Below are 15,391 nucleotides of genomic sequence, written 5' to 3' on the forward strand. Positions count from 1 at the left end.
ATGGAAAACATGATGTTTCTGTTGTTGAATTTTTACAAACACCCACTGTGAGGGAGACACCTTTTATTAGCTTCATTTTGCAAAACGGGGACACCGGTGGTCACCGCTCCAGGCCCAGGACTGGCTGCTTCTGGAGGCATGTCAGCCTCTGTCCTCCCAGAGACCTGCGGGGGGCAGGGGGGTGCAGGCTGCCCGCCACCCCGTGACTCAGACGCGCTGGAGGCAAAGCCCAGGGACTGAGGATGGAGAGCCCACAGGCAGGGAGCCGGTCAGGCAGAAGGCAGCTGCCTTGGGAAGGTGGAGCCAGGAGCCCTGGTCAGGACCTGCGCTGCCTGTCCGGCCTCTCCCTAGCTGTTGCCTCAGCCTGGCAGCCAGCATCTCCGGCCACCAGCACAGCTGCCCCGGCAAGGCATTGGCCTGGGGGTTGGTTTGGGGGGCCATGGAGAGTGGCCTCAGGGTCCTGGAAGCTGGCTGTCACAGTCCCGTGTGTCCTGGGCGGAGAGAGCTTGCTGAGGGGAGACTCTTCCAGGAAGGGACGGGGGTGTGCTGGGCTAGCTGTGGTGCGGGCTGGTGGCCCTGTGGGGCAAGCGTGGCCAAGCCCCTGGCCTTTTGGGGGCCGCAGCGGCCTCTCCAGCCACGTGCCCTCTAGATGCTACACTGCAACCCTCATGTGATCAAGGCCCCTTGCTGGCCAGCTGCGTGTGTGGGCCCCTGGCGGAGAGCCCAGAGTTGGGCCCAAAGCCCTGGGATCCCCACCTGCACCTTGCAGGCTGCCTGCACTGCTGGTCCCCAGCCGACCCCTGCTGGAGAAGCCTCCGGAAGCCCGTGTCCAGGCCAGAGCAGACTGGACAGTGCACTGACCTCCTCCAGCTCCGGGGAGGGTCTTTGCTCACACTTCCACTTAGTGGGCGCAGGGCTGGGCCTCCAGGCCTCTGAGCAAGACTTCCACTTTCCTCCGCCCCGCCTCCCGGGCCCTGCCAGGCAGACGAATCAGAAGGCAGGCCCAGGGACTGGCTCCCTTGGGCAGGACCTGCCGGGCTCCGTGGAGCTAACCAGCACCATCAGGAAGTGCACAGCTTTCCTCCTGGGCTCTGCCAGCCAGCCAGCCAGCCAGCCAGCAGCACCTCCTCCTGTTTATCGGATCGGGCTGGCCCAGGCTGACCAGTGTCCCACCGTGCAGGTGCCTCTCCAGGACCCTGAGGTAGGCGGGGCTGCTGCCCTTTCTGAAGGTGCCAGGAAGACACCTGTCTCTCTGCTCAGGGCTCCTGGGGCAGGGAGCCAGGTTGTGGGGCACCTACCCCAGAAGGGCAGTAAGTGGCCTCAACTCTTCTGCCTGTCCACTTTCACAGCCACGTGGTACCTGCTTGTTCGTCTCAATGGACTCAACAGCAGGGTGTCAGGTGTGGGACTTGTGGATTTTAGGCGGGAGAGGCAGGGAGCAGGCTGAACATTCCAAGGGCCATCCACTGAGTGCTAGTGTGTGTCTCTGGCTGGATGGGATGACCAAGGGCCATGGGAAGTCAGAGAAACTCCTGCAAAGACCCCGCCTGCTGCCACCTGGACCTCTGGGAGCGTGGTCTAGCCCCTCTGGGCTGGAAACCACGTTCCCACACCGGCTGAGGGTGCTCTGAGGTGGCAGTGGGTCAGCGTCTCCGTCCCCGCCACCAGGAGGAGGCTTCTGGTTTGGCCCAGGCCTCAAGAGAGTGGTTCCCACCCCCACTGGTGGAAGGGAGCAGCAGTGGGTGGTCCCGACACGGATGGCCCCCTTGTTGGGGAGCCTGAGTGCATGGGAACAGGCTTCGTCTGGGAAGGGAGAAGAGCCCCACGGTGGCTGGTGCCCAGGACCTGAGAGCCTGCAGAGGGCGCCAGAACGGCGCTGGCCGGGCCTCCGGATGCGGCGGGCCTGGCTCTCCTGTGGGCGGTCCACAGTCACCCTTCCCGAGCGAGCCGCCTGTGCCACGGTTGCACCACCAGCTGGCCGCCGGAAGGAGGGGGCAGGGGGGCTAAGCTCTGAGCGGCTGCCACGTCCAGGAAGGAGGAAGTCCCCCACAGCCCTGTCTGGCGCGCACGCGTGGGCGGGTGGGTCACTGCCCCAGGCTTGCTGGCCCCGCCTGGGTGCCTGCCTACCCACACGTGCCTGGGGGGCCCTGCCAGCCCCACACTTCCGGGATGGGGAGTGCGGGGTCCAGAGCAGGGCCACTATGTGGGGCGTGCAGTGTTCTCAGACGCCACCCATCCCTGGAGCCCTCCACGTCTCCCCCGACTCTCATCGTCCAGGGCGACCCACGGACAGGGAAAGCCCATGGGGGGGTGCAGCGGGCAGCAGGGCCCAGGGAGGGCCGCCCTGGCTGAGCTGGTGCCCCAGGTCACAGGGCCAGCACCGAGGAGGGAGGCCGGGGCAGGTGAGGCCGCGCCCCTGTCCTGGACAACCCCTCCCGGCGGCTCTCCCACCACCTGCAGCCGCGGCCACCGCCATGTCCGACTACGAGAACGAAGACCAGTGCTGGAATGCTCTGGAGAGCTTCCGCGTGAAGCTCATCTCTGTCATCGACCCCTCGCGCATCACACCCTACCTGAGGCAGTGCAAGGTGCTGAACCCCGACGACGAGGAGCAGGTGCTCAGTGACCCCAACCTAGTCATCCGCAAGCGGAAAGTCGGTCAGTGCCGCCTCATGCAGGAGCTTCAGGCACGGGAACGGGCACTCCCCAGCACCCCATGCCTTGTCCCTCCTGCTGGGAGCAGTGGTGCTTCCGTGCATAGCGGAGGCCCCGGGGAGAGCCCAGGGCGGGTGGGCAGGATGGCCACGGCCCCAGCCAGGTCCTGTGGGTTTCAGGCGTGCTCCTGGACATCCTGCAGCGGACCGGCCACAAGGGCTACGTGGCCTTCCTTGAGAGCCTGGAGCTCTACTACCCACAGCTCTACAAGAAGGTCACGGGCAAGGAGCCCACCCGTGTCTTCTCCATGATCATCGGTGAGGCCTGGGACCCCGCAGGCAGGCGGCTAATGGCTGGCCTCCCGATGGATAAACTGGGGACAAAAGGAGGTGGAAGGGGCACACTGGGTTGCCGCAGCTCTGTCCTGCTCCTTCTCTCTCTGCTGGAGGAAGGCAGACCCATACTGGGGTGGGGGACAGAGGCCCCCATGGGTTCCTGGGTCAGAACCCCTCTGACCCCACCAAAGCTTCGGCTCCTGGAAGGACGGGTGTCTGCTGGCCCCAGCAACAGGCGAAGCCACACTTTCCTGGCCTGGACGCATGTCCTCTTGCCTCACAATCAAGATCATGACAAAATGAGCCGAAGGGGGGAGGGTGCCTGGCCTCACGGCTGCTGTCCTGAGGGTGGGCCGGGGACGGGGCCACAAGGTGAGTCAGGAGCTCTGCCTGCTTCCTCGAAGGAGAGCACCAGCACCTTTGGGCGGCCCCTCGGCCGGGCCCCGAGCCTCCTGCAGTGGGGTGGCCGGCCCTCAAGCCTGGAGCCCAGGAGGGGTTGCGGCAGGGCAGCCGAGGGCCGGGCGGGCCCTCTGACGCGGCCTAGCTGTCTGCAGACGCGTCCGGGGAGTCGGGCCTGACACAGCTGCTGATGAGCGAGGTGCTGAAGCTGCAGAGGAAAGTGCAGGACCTGACCCAGCTGCTGAGCTCCAAGGACGACCTCATCAAGGAGCTGCGGGTGAAGGACAGCCTGCTCCGCAAGCACCAGGAGCGCGTGCAGCGGCTCAAGGAGGAATGCGAGGCGGGCAGCCGTGAGCTCAAGCGTTGCAAGGATGAAAACTATGACCTGGCCATGCGCCTGGCCCGCCAGAGCGAGGAGAAGGGCGCCGCGCTCATGCGCAGCCGCGACTTGCAGCTGGAGGTGCCCTGGCACCCGTGGCTGGAGGGTGGCGGGGCGTGGGGCGAGGCTGGCCGGCTGACGGGGTCTCCCCGCAGATTGAGCGGCTAAAGCACAGCCTCATGAAGGCGGAGGATGACTGCAGGGTGGAGCGCAAGCACACGCTGAAGCTCAGGCACGCCATGGAGCAGCGGCCCAGCCAGGAGCTGATGTGGGAACTGCAGCAGGAGAAGACACTGCTGCAGTCGCGCGTGCGGGAGCTGGAGGCCGCCGTGCAGGTGGGGCGCGCGTGCGGGGGCCAGGGGCCGCCGTGCAGGCGGGGTGAGTGCTCGTGGGAGCTGGAGGGGCCTGGCAGGATGCTGGTGCCAGCAGCAGGGTCCCCTCAAGTCTAGCTGCTTCCCTGCCACTCTCTCCCCTTCACCGCCCACCCACAGGAGGGGAAGCCAGACAAGAGCAGTCCCTACATCCAGGTGCTGGAGGAGGACTGGCGACAGGCGCTGCAGGAGCACCGAGAGCAAGCCAACACCATCCTCTCTCTGCGCAAGGACCTGCGGCAGGGCGAGGCTCTGCGTGCCCGGGTATGCCGCCGGGGCAGGTGGACTTCAGCCCGGGCCAAGCCAGGCGGGTGGGCTGAGGGACTGCCCTGTGTGCACGCAGCCCCTGGAATGCACACTCCAACTTCCCCCCTTCCTGGAGGTGCAGGCGCTTGGCCTCCTCGCCCCACTCCTGGCCCGTACTCCCCCAGGGTGGGCAGGCCCAGGCTCTGGTCTGGAAGTTCAGGGCTGGCAGGGGCCCCGGGGCTCAAGCAGCCTCCCCCTCCCTCCACTGGGCCTGACTGACCAGGGGCCAGAACGGGGGGTGGGGGCTAGCTGCTGACTCCCGCAGTGCGTGGAGGAGAAAGAGATGTTCGAGCTGCAGTGCCTGGCCCTCCGGAAGGACTCCAAGATGTACAAGGACCGCATCGAGGCCATCCTGCAGCAGATGGAGGAGGTGGCCATCGAGAGGGACCAGGTAGGCACCTCGCCACCTCCCACCCCAGGGTGGGGCGCGTTCCCCCGAGCCGCGGCGCCTTGCCCTTTGCCCTTTTGGGGGAGGGCACTTGTCTGAGAGCTCCTTGAAAAATGTGAACAATCGTGAAGGTGACCCCTTCTCCCACTGCCAGGAAAACTATTCCACTGGCGGGTTGTACCTTCAGATTCTGTTCAATATATGTATAGTTGCATTTTTGTCTTATAAAAACAGAAGCTGTCTCACTTGTAAATAGCTTTTTTATTTTTTTAAAGATTTATTTATTTTAGAGAGAGCAAGAGAGAGCGCGTGTGGTGGGGAGGGGCAGAGGGAGAGAGAATCCTAAGCAGACTCCCCGCTGAGTGGGGCTCGATCTCACCACCGCCGAGACCATGACCTGAGCCAAAATCAAGAGTGGGACGCTCACCCGATGGAGCCACCCAGGCGCCCCAGCCAACAGCTCTTTTAACTTCAAACACCACTGGCCCTTTGGCTGGCGGGCTGCGCTCCTGGGGCCCCGAGGCGGAAGCCCGTCTGGACTGTGTCCCCATCACTGCTCTCCACCACCTTCCCGCCACGTCACGCGGGGTCCTTTCTGCTCAGGTTATGGCCGGCGCTTCGGCGCCCGTCCGGAGGGGACTGGCAGCCTGCGTTCGGAGCCTCTGGCCCCGCAGTCCCACGGAAAGCCTCCCCGTGCGCGGGGCCTGCCTTGAGGGAAGCAGCACGACCAGAGCAGGGGGCCCGGCTGCCACCTTCCCTCGGGGCAGGCAGAGGAGGGGAGAGCGCGGTAGCCACCAAAGGCAGGCCACCAGCCAGGGACGCTGGGGCCGGGCAGCCCAAGTGAGCGGCTAGGATTCTCTCCGGTGGGTCCTAAGTCGGAAGCAGGGACACAAATGAAGGCGATTCTCAGTGATTCATCAAGTCCTGGCCGTTTGGGGCCGAGGGCTCCAGGGCATGTGGGTTAGCCTCCAGGCAGCGGGCAGGCTCCCAGCGGGCCACTCGGTGTGGGTCAGAGTTGTGTCCTCAGGTGTGGTCTGGCCGGAGAGCGTGGAGGGGACGGGCGCAGTAAAGCACATGACATGGCCATTAACAACCGTGTTCTTGATGCCAAGTCACACGGCAGACTGATAAAAGCCGTGTGCAGGGCGTGAGCCCGCGCCGGACATGCACTGGGCTGGAGGACTTGGGGAGGGCGCAGGGACGGCAGGGGGCTATTCTGGGATTGGGGCCTGAGGCTTTATCTTCACGTTCTGGGAGTCCTTTGGAACGCCTACTGCTCCTGCACGCACTGACCACGGGCTGAGAGGCGGGGGCAGCCTGAGGTCTCCCAGCGGCCGCCCAGCTCCCAGACAGAGCCTGCCCTGTGCCGTCCCCACAGGCCATCACCACGCGGGAGGAACTGCACGCACAGCACTCGCGAAGCCTGCAGGAGAAGGACGCGCTGCGGAAGCAGGTCCGGGAGCTGGCCGAGAAGGCAGACGAGCTACAACTCCAGCTCTTCCAGTGTGAGGGCCAGCTGCTGGCCGTGGAGTGCAGGCTCAAGCGGCAGCAGCTGGACACGCTCATCCTGGTGGGCCTCCCAGGGGCTGGCGGGGGGGGGCCTTTGTTGTGCACGCTGGTCAGAGCTGCAGCCCTGCCACAGTAGAGTGCAGGGGACTGGCCCTCAGGGGCAAGTGTGTCCCCAGAGACACCAGAGCCCAGAGGAGGGGACACCAGGCAGCCCAGGTCCAGGCCTGGCTCGGCTGTTGCTCCAGGGTGACCCTGGGCTGGTCGCAGGCCTTCCCGAGCCCCTTCTGTCCTCTGTAAGGGCCCCTCCTCCGCAGGCCACTCTGGGTGTCAGGAGGGGGAGGGAGGGGTGTTCTGGGCAGGGGCCAGGGCCAACCGTGGGCTGGAGAGGGGCCTGAGGACAGGGGCGGGCCGGGGACCCCTCACCAAGCCCCACCCCACCCCAGGCCCTGGGGGTGGCTGGGCTTCCCCACAGTCCGCTGACCGACCCCTCTTCTGTGACCACAGAGCTCTGACCTGGAGGACAGCTCACCCAGGAACTCCCAGGAGGTGAGTGTGAGCCTCAGGGTGGGCTCCAGGCCACCGTCCCCTGCGGGAGCTGGGCCAGCTGCTCTCCTCCCAGGCCTCACCTGGGCGGGCTGGCTGCCGTCTGGCCCTTGGGGCGGGCCTTCCTGCCAGGCCTCTGAGGAACAGCGCGGCAAGTTGGGTGGGTTCCTGGAGGGTGGCAGTCTAACTGGATGCCCGTCTCTCTCCCTGGAAGCTCTCACTCCCCCTGGACCTGGAGGCTGTCCAGCTCTCAGACAAAGGTGAGGAGGGGGCAGCTTCTCACGGACGAGTCTGGTCAAGGCCACCTTGTTGCCTGAGTTGGCGCCAGTCCTGGCAGGGTAGAGCTCTGTGCCACTGATCTTTCACAACCCTACTTTACAGATGGGGACACTGAGGCTTGGAGGGACGAGTAACCCCCCAGGCTCCCCAGCGAGCCAACAAGAGCCGTGTGTGGGGCCTATGCCCCAACTCTGATGTTGAGAGCACGTCCCTCCATCAGAGCCCACTCTGGGCCCAGGAGTGCAGGGCTGGGGCGTCCTGCTTTCCCTGAGCTTCCTCTTGGGCAGGGGGCAGGGGAAGTCGGCCAGCAAGTGTGGGAGGTGCAAACAGAGTGGGGAGGGGGGTGTGTCTCAGGGCCAGGCAGAGGTGGCAGGGAGATGGCCTGAGGGGTGACGAGGGGTGGCAAGGGGTTGAGGGGCTCATCTTGAAGGTGGCTGTCAGAGGGGAGGTGGGGAGGTCCGGGCAGGGAGGTGGCGTGGGAAACCAGACAGACCTCCTTAGCCTCAGGCCTGCCGCCAGCCTCCAAGGGAGGCAAAAGAGGACCAGCTGGTGCAGAAGTGAGGGAGCAGGTCAGTCTAACGCTGCCCAGAGACCTGAGCTTCAGGCCACGGAGCCCAACATGCGGACAGGCGGGCAGGACCCAGCAGGCAGTGAATGGTAGGGGAGACCCTGGGAGCCCAACCCAGGGGTGGCGTGGCCCCTTGAAGGAGCTGGGGCGGGCTTCTGGGTCAGAGGCCGAGGAAGGGAAGGTGCCAGCCTCAGGGAGAGACCTGGGTCTGGGTCTCTCGCCCTGTGACGTCAGTGAGACTAGATGTCCAGTCTCCCATCCTGGCCAGTTTAGGGGAGCCAGCCCATCAGAGCACCTTCTGTCTGAGGGTCCTGAGCCCGGGGCAAATTTTGAGGGGACCAGATAGCTTGGAATGTTCTGCTCCCAACTGCTGCAGTGCCCCAGCCCCCACCCGGGAGCAGAGTTCGATGGTGTGGCACTGCCTGGTGGGCTTCCAGCAGCCTCTGCCTGCCCAGAGGGAGTCGGGAGCTCCAGTCCTCTTGTCTACACAATGGGAGGTCTCTTGGGGTTGAAGTGAGCCCGGGAGATGATGCAGGACTGGCCCGGCAGCTTCAGGGGACAGGAGGTGGCCAGGTGTTGGCCATGCTAGGCGTGGTCCCACCAGCAGCTGGGTAGGACCGACAGGCCTAATTCTCTGTTCCAGGCGGCCCGGCCAACAGGAGCAGCCCGCAGCAGCCCTTTGTGGCTCTGCAGGAGGAGCAGCTTCCACTGACTTCCAACGTAAGGCTGCCCTGGGGTCCCTGCTGCCCTAGGGCGCCGCTGGCCTGGCCCTCCCTGTGACCGAGCCCAGGAAGGCTGATTGCCCAACCTGGATGCCGGGGGGTGATGGCAAGGGTCTCTGCCCGTGCGCTCTTGGGGTGCACTGTTTGGAACAGGAAGCCGAGTCCCCCCTTCTTGGATGAGGCAGCGGCCAGGGGGAGTGCGCAGGACGCGGCAGCCCGGAAAGCCTGTCTTCCGAGGCCCCAGGGCACTGTGGCCGGAGCGCGGGCTTGGAGCGCGGGCAGGCTGGCTGCGTGCCGGCGCCGTCCTGACCTCCGAGGGGCGGGACCGCACGCGGCGTGCGGTCGCAGGAGCCTGAGCCTCCCTCCTCCCGCAGGGCGCGGGCCTGAGCGGCGGGGAGCCCCCGGAGAAGGAGCGGCGGCGCCTCAAGGAGAGCTTCGAGAACTACCGCAGGTGCGCGGGGGGGGGCCGCGGGCGGGCTCCGGGAAGGCTGGCCGCGGAGGGGGCGCGGCGGCCCAGCGGACACGCGCTCGCCCTGCAGGAAGCGCGCCCTCAGGAAGATGCAGCACGGCTCGAGGCAGGGCGAGGTGGACTGGGACAACACCACGGGCAGTGACAACACGGACACCGAGGGCTCCTAGCCAGCCCAGCCGGAGGGGCGCCGGGAGCACGCGCCGGGACTCGCACACGCGTGCTCTAGCTATGCGTGCAGTGGTGTCAAATGCAGTTCCATAAATAAACGACCGGGGTCCCCGTACCGTGGCCTCCGCCGGCCTCGCTCCCGCGTCCCCGTCCCAGCCGCGCGCGCACCTCCCGCCCGCAGGGGGCAGCAGAGCCCGGTCCGCCAGGCGGCGGACGGAAGCCGAAAAGGGCCGTTTACGCCGCGTGCCCGCTTCCACGATGGCGGCGGCACGGCTTCAGCCGCGCGGGGCGGGGCGGGGCGGGGCAGCCGAGGTCGGAGGGCGGGATGCTGTGGGCTGCGCTGAGCCGCGTGCCGCCGCTACTAAGCTGCGTGCGTTCCCAGGGGCCGGGCCTGAGGTGGTTGTGGGGACGCGGGGGCGGTCCGGGGGCTGCGGGGAGAAGGCCGACCGGGGCCAGGGTCTGGGGTTGGCGGAGTTTGAGCTCGGAGCCGGGGCCCGGGGCCGCGCACTACCAGCTTGTCTACACTTGCAAGGTGAGCGTGCGACGGGTGCGAAGCTGGGTCCGCATCTGGTGCCGGCCGGCGCCGCGGGAAGAGGCTCCCCGAGCGCGGAGAACAGTATGGAGGGGGTGGAGCTGGCCTCGGGCCGGGGCCTTTCCGGGAGAGGGGCGGAGCTGGCCTCGGGGGCGGGGCCTTTCCGGGAGAGGGGCGGAGCTGGCCTCGGGGGCGGGGCCTCTCCGGGAGAGGGGGCGGAGCTGGCCTCGGGGGCGGGGCCTTTCCGGGAGAGGGGCGGAGCTGGCCTCGGGGGCGGGGCCTCTCCGGGAGAGGGGCGGAGCTGGCCTCGGGGGCGGGGCCTCTCCGGGAGAGGGGCGGAGCTGGCCTCGGGGGCGGGGCCTTTCCGGGAGAGCGGCGGAGCTGGCCTCGGGGGTGGGCCCGGCACACAGGGATAGGTAGGCTGTCGAGGAGGAGGAGAAGGAGGCCCTGCCCCGGGGTGGAGTTAATCCTCAGATGGGGCGGGGTCCTCCTGAGGGGCGGGACCAGGCACAGGCGTCACCGGGGCCTCGGGTGTCCCCCAGGTGTGTGGGAGCCGGTCCTCCAAGCGCATCTCCAAACTGGCCTATCACCGGGGAGTTGTCATCGTTACCTGCCCCGGCTGCCAGAAGCACCACGTCATCGCCGACAACCTGGGCTGGTTCTCAGACCTGGGCGGGAAGAGGTGAGGCCCCGTGGGCAGGGTGGGGGGACAAGCCCATGCCCGGGGCTGGCCTGCAGGGTTGGGGCTCCCTTCCTGTCGGGAGGCTCGTGGAGCCCGCCTCCCCAGCCTTGGGCATGCAGGAGGGGCTGTTAGGTTTGAGTTTCGGGAAAACTACAGACGACGCGGGCGGGGATGGGACCAGCCCCCTGTGGTCCTGCTTCGCTGCCGGACCTCTGCCCTCACCGCTGGCCTGTCCGTGTCCGGGCTCCAGGCCGCCCCCGAAGTGAGGGGCACGCTGGGCTGAGTCCTGCAGCACAGACTCCCTTCTGTCGTGTGGCTGCTCGGTCCCCACAGAGGTGCAGAGTGTCAGCTCCAGAGCAGGGCCCTAGCGCGTCACTCACGTTCTCTGCCCGCGCTGGCTGGTCGGTCATCACACCAGACTGGGGGTGTGAGTGAGGCGGAGTGTGTACCCCTCATGGGCAGGAGCCTCCTGGCCGGTGGCCCTGGGCCGTTCTGTGGGACTTCTGAGGGGCTCTTTCCCTTGAGACTGGGTTAGTAATAGCAGCTGCCTCTGGGGGCTCTGAAGGGTTCACGAGGTCAGCGTGCGGGGGCCTCATGGCCACACCAGCGTGGGGCCCCACGCTCCGGCTCCAGCCTGGCCCTGGGGTGCCCTTGGGTGCACTTGAAGACCCAAGGTGCAGGATGGGCTCGGGGCTGAGAGTGTCATGATGCCTTCTCTCTCAGGAATATCGAAGAAATCCTGGCGGCCAGAGGGGAGAAGGTGTGCCGAGTGGCTGGCGAGGGGGCTCTAGAGCTGGTTTTAGAGGCTGCCGGGAACCCCAAATCCACCACTGCTCCAGAGGGGGGTGAGGACCAGGACCCCACTCATCCTGGCAAGATGGAGCCCAGCTGACTCTGTCGTCTCCCTTCCAGAAGATTCTCCGGCCCTTCCGGGCTGGCCTGTTTTCTATCAATAAACACATCACTCGGAGATGGTGGGGCCTGGGGCCTTCTTGTTGTCCCTGGTTCCGGAGTCAGAATGATTCCGAGGAGCCTCCGCCAGGTGCTGGTCCTGGTGCTGCGCTGTCGCTCTGCACAGAGGACGGGCCCTGTACTTGCCGCTCACGGCTGTGTCTGTGTGGGGAGGCTGGACAGAGTCTGAGCCCCCAACCCCCGCTGTGGCCGGTAGCTCCGAGCGGTCCCTCTGCCCCTCTGAACTTGCACCTTCCCATTAGATGAAGATGCTAATGGGACACCCTGTCAGGAGGAAGGGCAGGAAGACAAGGTGTGGCACAGGTGTGGGGCGGTGCGGACGTGCTCTGCAGGCCAGGGCCCCGGTCTTGCTGGGTCTGGGGCAGGTGCCTGGAAGGCATGGCCGATCAGCCACTGTTCTTCCTTGGGGGGCAGCACCCACCGTGGGTCCTGTTCCTCTGGCCAGACACGGGGAGCTCCTACAGATCCCCCTTTCTCCTGTGCCCCCTGCCTTCCCCCGACACCTCCTGGACAGCGCTGGTGAGCCAGTGCCGCCCTCGGCCCTGACCCTTGGCTGCCGGCCAAATGGAGTCAGCAAATCCGGCAGCTCCCTGTGGCCACAGCGGGGCTGGGTGGCCGCCGTGGCGAGGGGGGTGGGAGTCACGGTGGGCCGCGTGCCCCACGTGGTGCCCTCCCCCCAGGGGCATGCGGTTTGTCTCCCGGCCTTGTTTGACGGCCTGCTCAGGATGTTCCTGTGTTTATGGGAGCGCGTGTATTTGCGGAAGTGTGACCTTCACTATTAATCACCAGCCACAGTATCGCAGCTCCTGGCAGGATCCGAGCTGACTGCTGCCCTGCGTCAGCGCCCCGGGCTCTGCTGTTGTTCTCCTGGGCGCTGGCACTGGGTGCTTTGACTTGATTACCCCCTGTCTTTCCCCTGGCTAACAACCGCCTATTATTCCGCCTCAGAGCCTCCCGTGCCATTTGCGGAGACTGTCGGCCTGGAGGCTGAGCCAGCCCCTGCGCCTGACCACCTCACTGTCCCCAGGTCCTCACTGGACCTGACAGTGCAGAGCTGGACAGAGGATGGCGGCCCGGGCCAATCCCGCTCTTCACAGATGGGGAAACTGAGGCCCGGGCTGTGGACATGGGTGGAGACCATATTTCTATTTCCTGTATTCTGATGCTTGATGTCCAGGCCCTGCTGACCCCGGAGGGGTTGCCCCTCTTGGGGTTAGTGCCTAGAGATAGTGAAAGACTCACCCATGAATGCACCCCATGGACAGGTACCAGCCAACAAGGGGGGGTCCCTACTCCCAGAGCCACTGAGGTGGTTCACACCATTGCTTCCCAGGAAAACCACAGCTCCTGGAGCCATAGAGAGGCAACGTGGCACCCTGTGGTACTTACCTGCAGAGCCTTCTCAGAGCGCCAGGATTCCCAAAGCACCGAGAACTGTTGGGTTGGGGGATTTAGCGACAGCCTCCCGGGGCCCCTGGGGGTGCCTCCCTGTGCGGGCGTGTCCCACCTGCAGCCCCCACCTGCAGACCTCCCTTCTGACCAGCTTTTGCCCTCCCCATGCCCCTCTCCCGACCCCCCACCCCTACCCTGCTGTGCAGCCTCCTGCGGTCAGGTGGGGTGCTCCAGGCCGAGCAGGTCACCACAAGTGAGGTGAGGCACCCCCTGCCGTGCCTGCTTCCCAGGCCCCGCATCTGTCCTCCTGGGGACACAGTGCCACAGAGCAGCTGTGGGGTTGGGGTGTCTGCTTGGGGGTGTGCTCCCCCTCTTTGTAGACGGCTCCATTGCACTCATCGGCTGGTGGTGCCAGGGCTGTGAGGTCATGGGCGCTCTACACCTCCCTTGCTCCGGGGCCCCGAGCAGGTCCCGGGCAGATGGGCCACAGGTCTGCAGCCCGTGAGGAGTCAGGCCTGGAAAGGCAAGTGCGCGCCCGGACAATGTGTGACTTTGTCCAGTTAGGACAGACAGCCACTCCCAGGGCTGAAAACAACAGAACCAACCTGTCGCCAAGTGGCTGGCTGGTGCCATTGCGGGGGGCTTAGAGCAGGTGGTGGCCCCAGGCCCTTTGCACGCTGCAGGCTTGCTTACCCAGGTAAGGTCAGTCACCTGGGGCCCCCCAAAGGACCAACATCCCCTCATCCTTAGCACTAATTCTGACAGCATTCACTTGGCAGACTTTATTTTTTTGGGAAAAAGAAAGAAAATGTACCTCTTGGGTTGGAAAGGACCCACTGACAGCATGGCAAACACGCATGAGCAATAAATATGCATGTACATTCAAGTATGTGGGGCGGCCCAGGAGAAGCCTGTGTTCTGGCCTCTGACCCCGCCCCCGGGCTCCCACCCACACCCTTCAGAGCATGGTCGCAGCAGGCCCAGGGCCCCCAGGTTGAACTGTGGGGTGGGGGTCCGGCCGCCTCCCCACGCTTGGAGAGCCTCAGAGAAAGACCAAGGAGCCCAGCTGGGGCACCACCTGAGGAGGAGGTGCCCCCCCACGCCCCGGGGGCTGTGGGGTCGTGGCATGGGGCCAGGGGCTCGCCAGAGGGCTGGTGGCCAGCCAAGGCAGTCTCCTGCCCAATCCCGTGGGCTGACGACGTGTGGGGGCTGGACCTTCCGCACAGGAGAAGGCAGTGATGTCATCTTCCCAGCTGAGGGCTGGGAAGTGCTCATTTGGGGACCCAGGGTTGAGCTGCGCTGAACCCCCCCAAGCTTCTGCCGGCCGCCCCTGGCCCTGGTGTGGTCGGGGAGCAGACCTCGTTGCTGGCTGGCATTCCAGACCAGGACTGTTCTGTCCCTGGGCTTCGGGGCTTGGAGTTGAGGGGTGTCACGGCTCATCCCCACCCTTCCCCTTGCCTCCCTGCTCAGGACTGGGCTCCAGCTGGGGCTGGGGGCTGAGTGCCAGGGCCCAGCGACCGTGCGTGGGGGCACCTGGCCTGCATGCACTGCCTCATCAGGCTCCAGGCTTTCTGACACAGGCTTCTACCTTCTCCAGCCCAGAGGAGGCGGGGGGGGGGGGGGCGGGGGGTAGGGCAAGAGCCTGGGCCTGGGGCAAGTGTGTCTGCTCTGTCATCCCTGGGACCCCCTCTGGGAGGAAAGAAACGTCCATGTCGCTGGCAGACCGCAGAGCAAAGGCTTCAGAGCGGCCTTTGGGGGCTTAGGGGAGGCAGCAGTTTTCACATTTGCCGGGCAGGATGGAGGGATGGAGCTGGGCGGGGCAGGGAGAGGCCATGGAGGGTCTGGACCAACAAGCTGCAGGCTGGACCTGGGGCAGGGAGGGGGCGGGGAGGGGGCGGGGAGAAGGCCGGGCCGGGCAGGCCTGCAGAAAGCCATGTCCCACCTGAGAGCTGGTCCAGGACAGAGCCATGCCCACCCGCCGGGGCAGCCAAAGCCTGAGCCTGCCACCCTGGGAGGGGGACAGCGTGGGGGCTGTGTGCCCAGCATCTGCCACAGTGGGAAGGGCCAGAGGGTCTGCAGTCAGCCATGGCCTCCAGAGGAATGGGCTTCTCGCGGGGCCGTGGGCGTCACAGAGGACGGTGTGCCCCCCGGCCCCGAGGCCGCGAGTAGGGCTGGGGCCAGCCTGGCTGTGGCTGCAGGATCTTAGCTGGCACCAGACTGGCACGGCTGCCGGGGCTCGGGGCTCCCGCCCACCTCCTGCTCGGGGCTCCCGGCGAGGTCCACCCGCTGCTCATCCATCCGCTTGGCCTGCACCCTCTGGATGAGGCTGAAGAAGTCCTCGTCAGGCATGGTGGGGCCGCGGGGCAGCACGTCAGGAGGCGGGCAGCGCTGGTCATCGATCCTGGAGGACTGGGCGGACACAGACACGTGGGTGGGCAGCTTGGGCCTCCCCCGCCTTGGAGGGCCGGCCTAGCACGTGGGCCCAGTGGTCTCAGGGATGACACCCAGGCAGGGGCTGCTGGCCAGCGAGCCGCTCTCCCTGCAACTACCGGTAAGATCAGCTCCGCGGGCAGTGCTCGGAGCCTCTGCGCAGGCCACCCCGGGAGGGAGGGCTGAGTAACCGCCAGGCACCGGGTGAGCGGGCCCGGGGCACGGGGCTGCTGGCCGGCCTTCCGTACTGTGCCCAACACCACCTGATGGGGATGTGTTCAGGAGCCCC

At 66.3% G+C, this 15,391-nt stretch overlaps 3 protein-coding genes across 11 annotated transcripts in view; 2 read left to right on the forward strand and 1 right to left on the reverse strand.

The window, feature by feature from the left end:
• Positions 1-2,123: 2,123 nt before the first annotated feature.
• On the forward strand, positions 2,124-9,231 carry CARD9 (caspase recruitment domain family member 9). Of its 2 annotated transcripts, XM_027615909.2 has the most exons (12): positions 2,160-2,658; positions 2,835-2,972; positions 3,545-3,849; positions 3,924-4,103; positions 4,260-4,403; positions 4,711-4,836; positions 6,212-6,403; positions 6,847-6,888; positions 7,100-7,145; positions 8,376-8,452; positions 8,829-8,905; positions 8,994-9,231. In XM_027615909.2, exons 1-12 carry the CDS (start codon positions 2,202-2,204, stop codon positions 9,091-9,093), a joined length of 1,884 nt encoding a protein of 627 aa, XP_027471710.1. In that variant the 5' UTR covers positions 2,160-2,201; the 3' UTR covers positions 9,094-9,231. The 2 variants fall into 2 exon arrangements, 1 of the variants encoding a protein (XP_027471710.1); XR_003523736.2 differs by lacking the exon at positions 7,100-7,145 and having other exon boundaries at positions 2,124-2,658; positions 8,994-9,058.
• Positions 9,202-11,278, forward strand: DNLZ (DNL-type zinc finger). The gene is given in 4 exon segments (XM_027614724.2): positions 9,202-9,382; positions 9,384-9,626; positions 10,169-10,308; positions 11,032-11,278. Coding segments are annotated over 4 exon segments (582 nt in total). The 5' UTR covers positions 9,202-9,352; the 3' UTR covers positions 11,201-11,278.
• A 2,167-nt stretch (positions 11,279-13,445) lies between these two features.
• GPSM1 (G protein signaling modulator 1) overlaps positions 13,446-15,391 on the reverse strand; it is a 29,086-nt gene continuing 27,140 nt past the window's right edge. For all 8 annotated transcript variants that reach the window (XM_027616661.2, XM_027616662.2, XM_027616663.2 and 5 more), the window contains one exon: positions 13,446-15,081. In XM_027616661.2, coding sequence (XP_027472462.1) covers positions 14,875-15,081 — 207 coding nt within the window. In that variant the 3' untranslated portion in view covers positions 13,446-14,874. The remainder of the gene's footprint in view (positions 15,082-15,391) is intronic.

Source organism: Zalophus californianus, chromosome 13 (genome assembly GCF_009762305.2).
Source record: "Zalophus californianus isolate mZalCal1 chromosome 13, mZalCal1.pri.v2, whole genome shotgun sequence".
NCBI lineage: Eukaryota > Metazoa > Chordata > Mammalia > Carnivora > Otariidae > Zalophus > Zalophus californianus.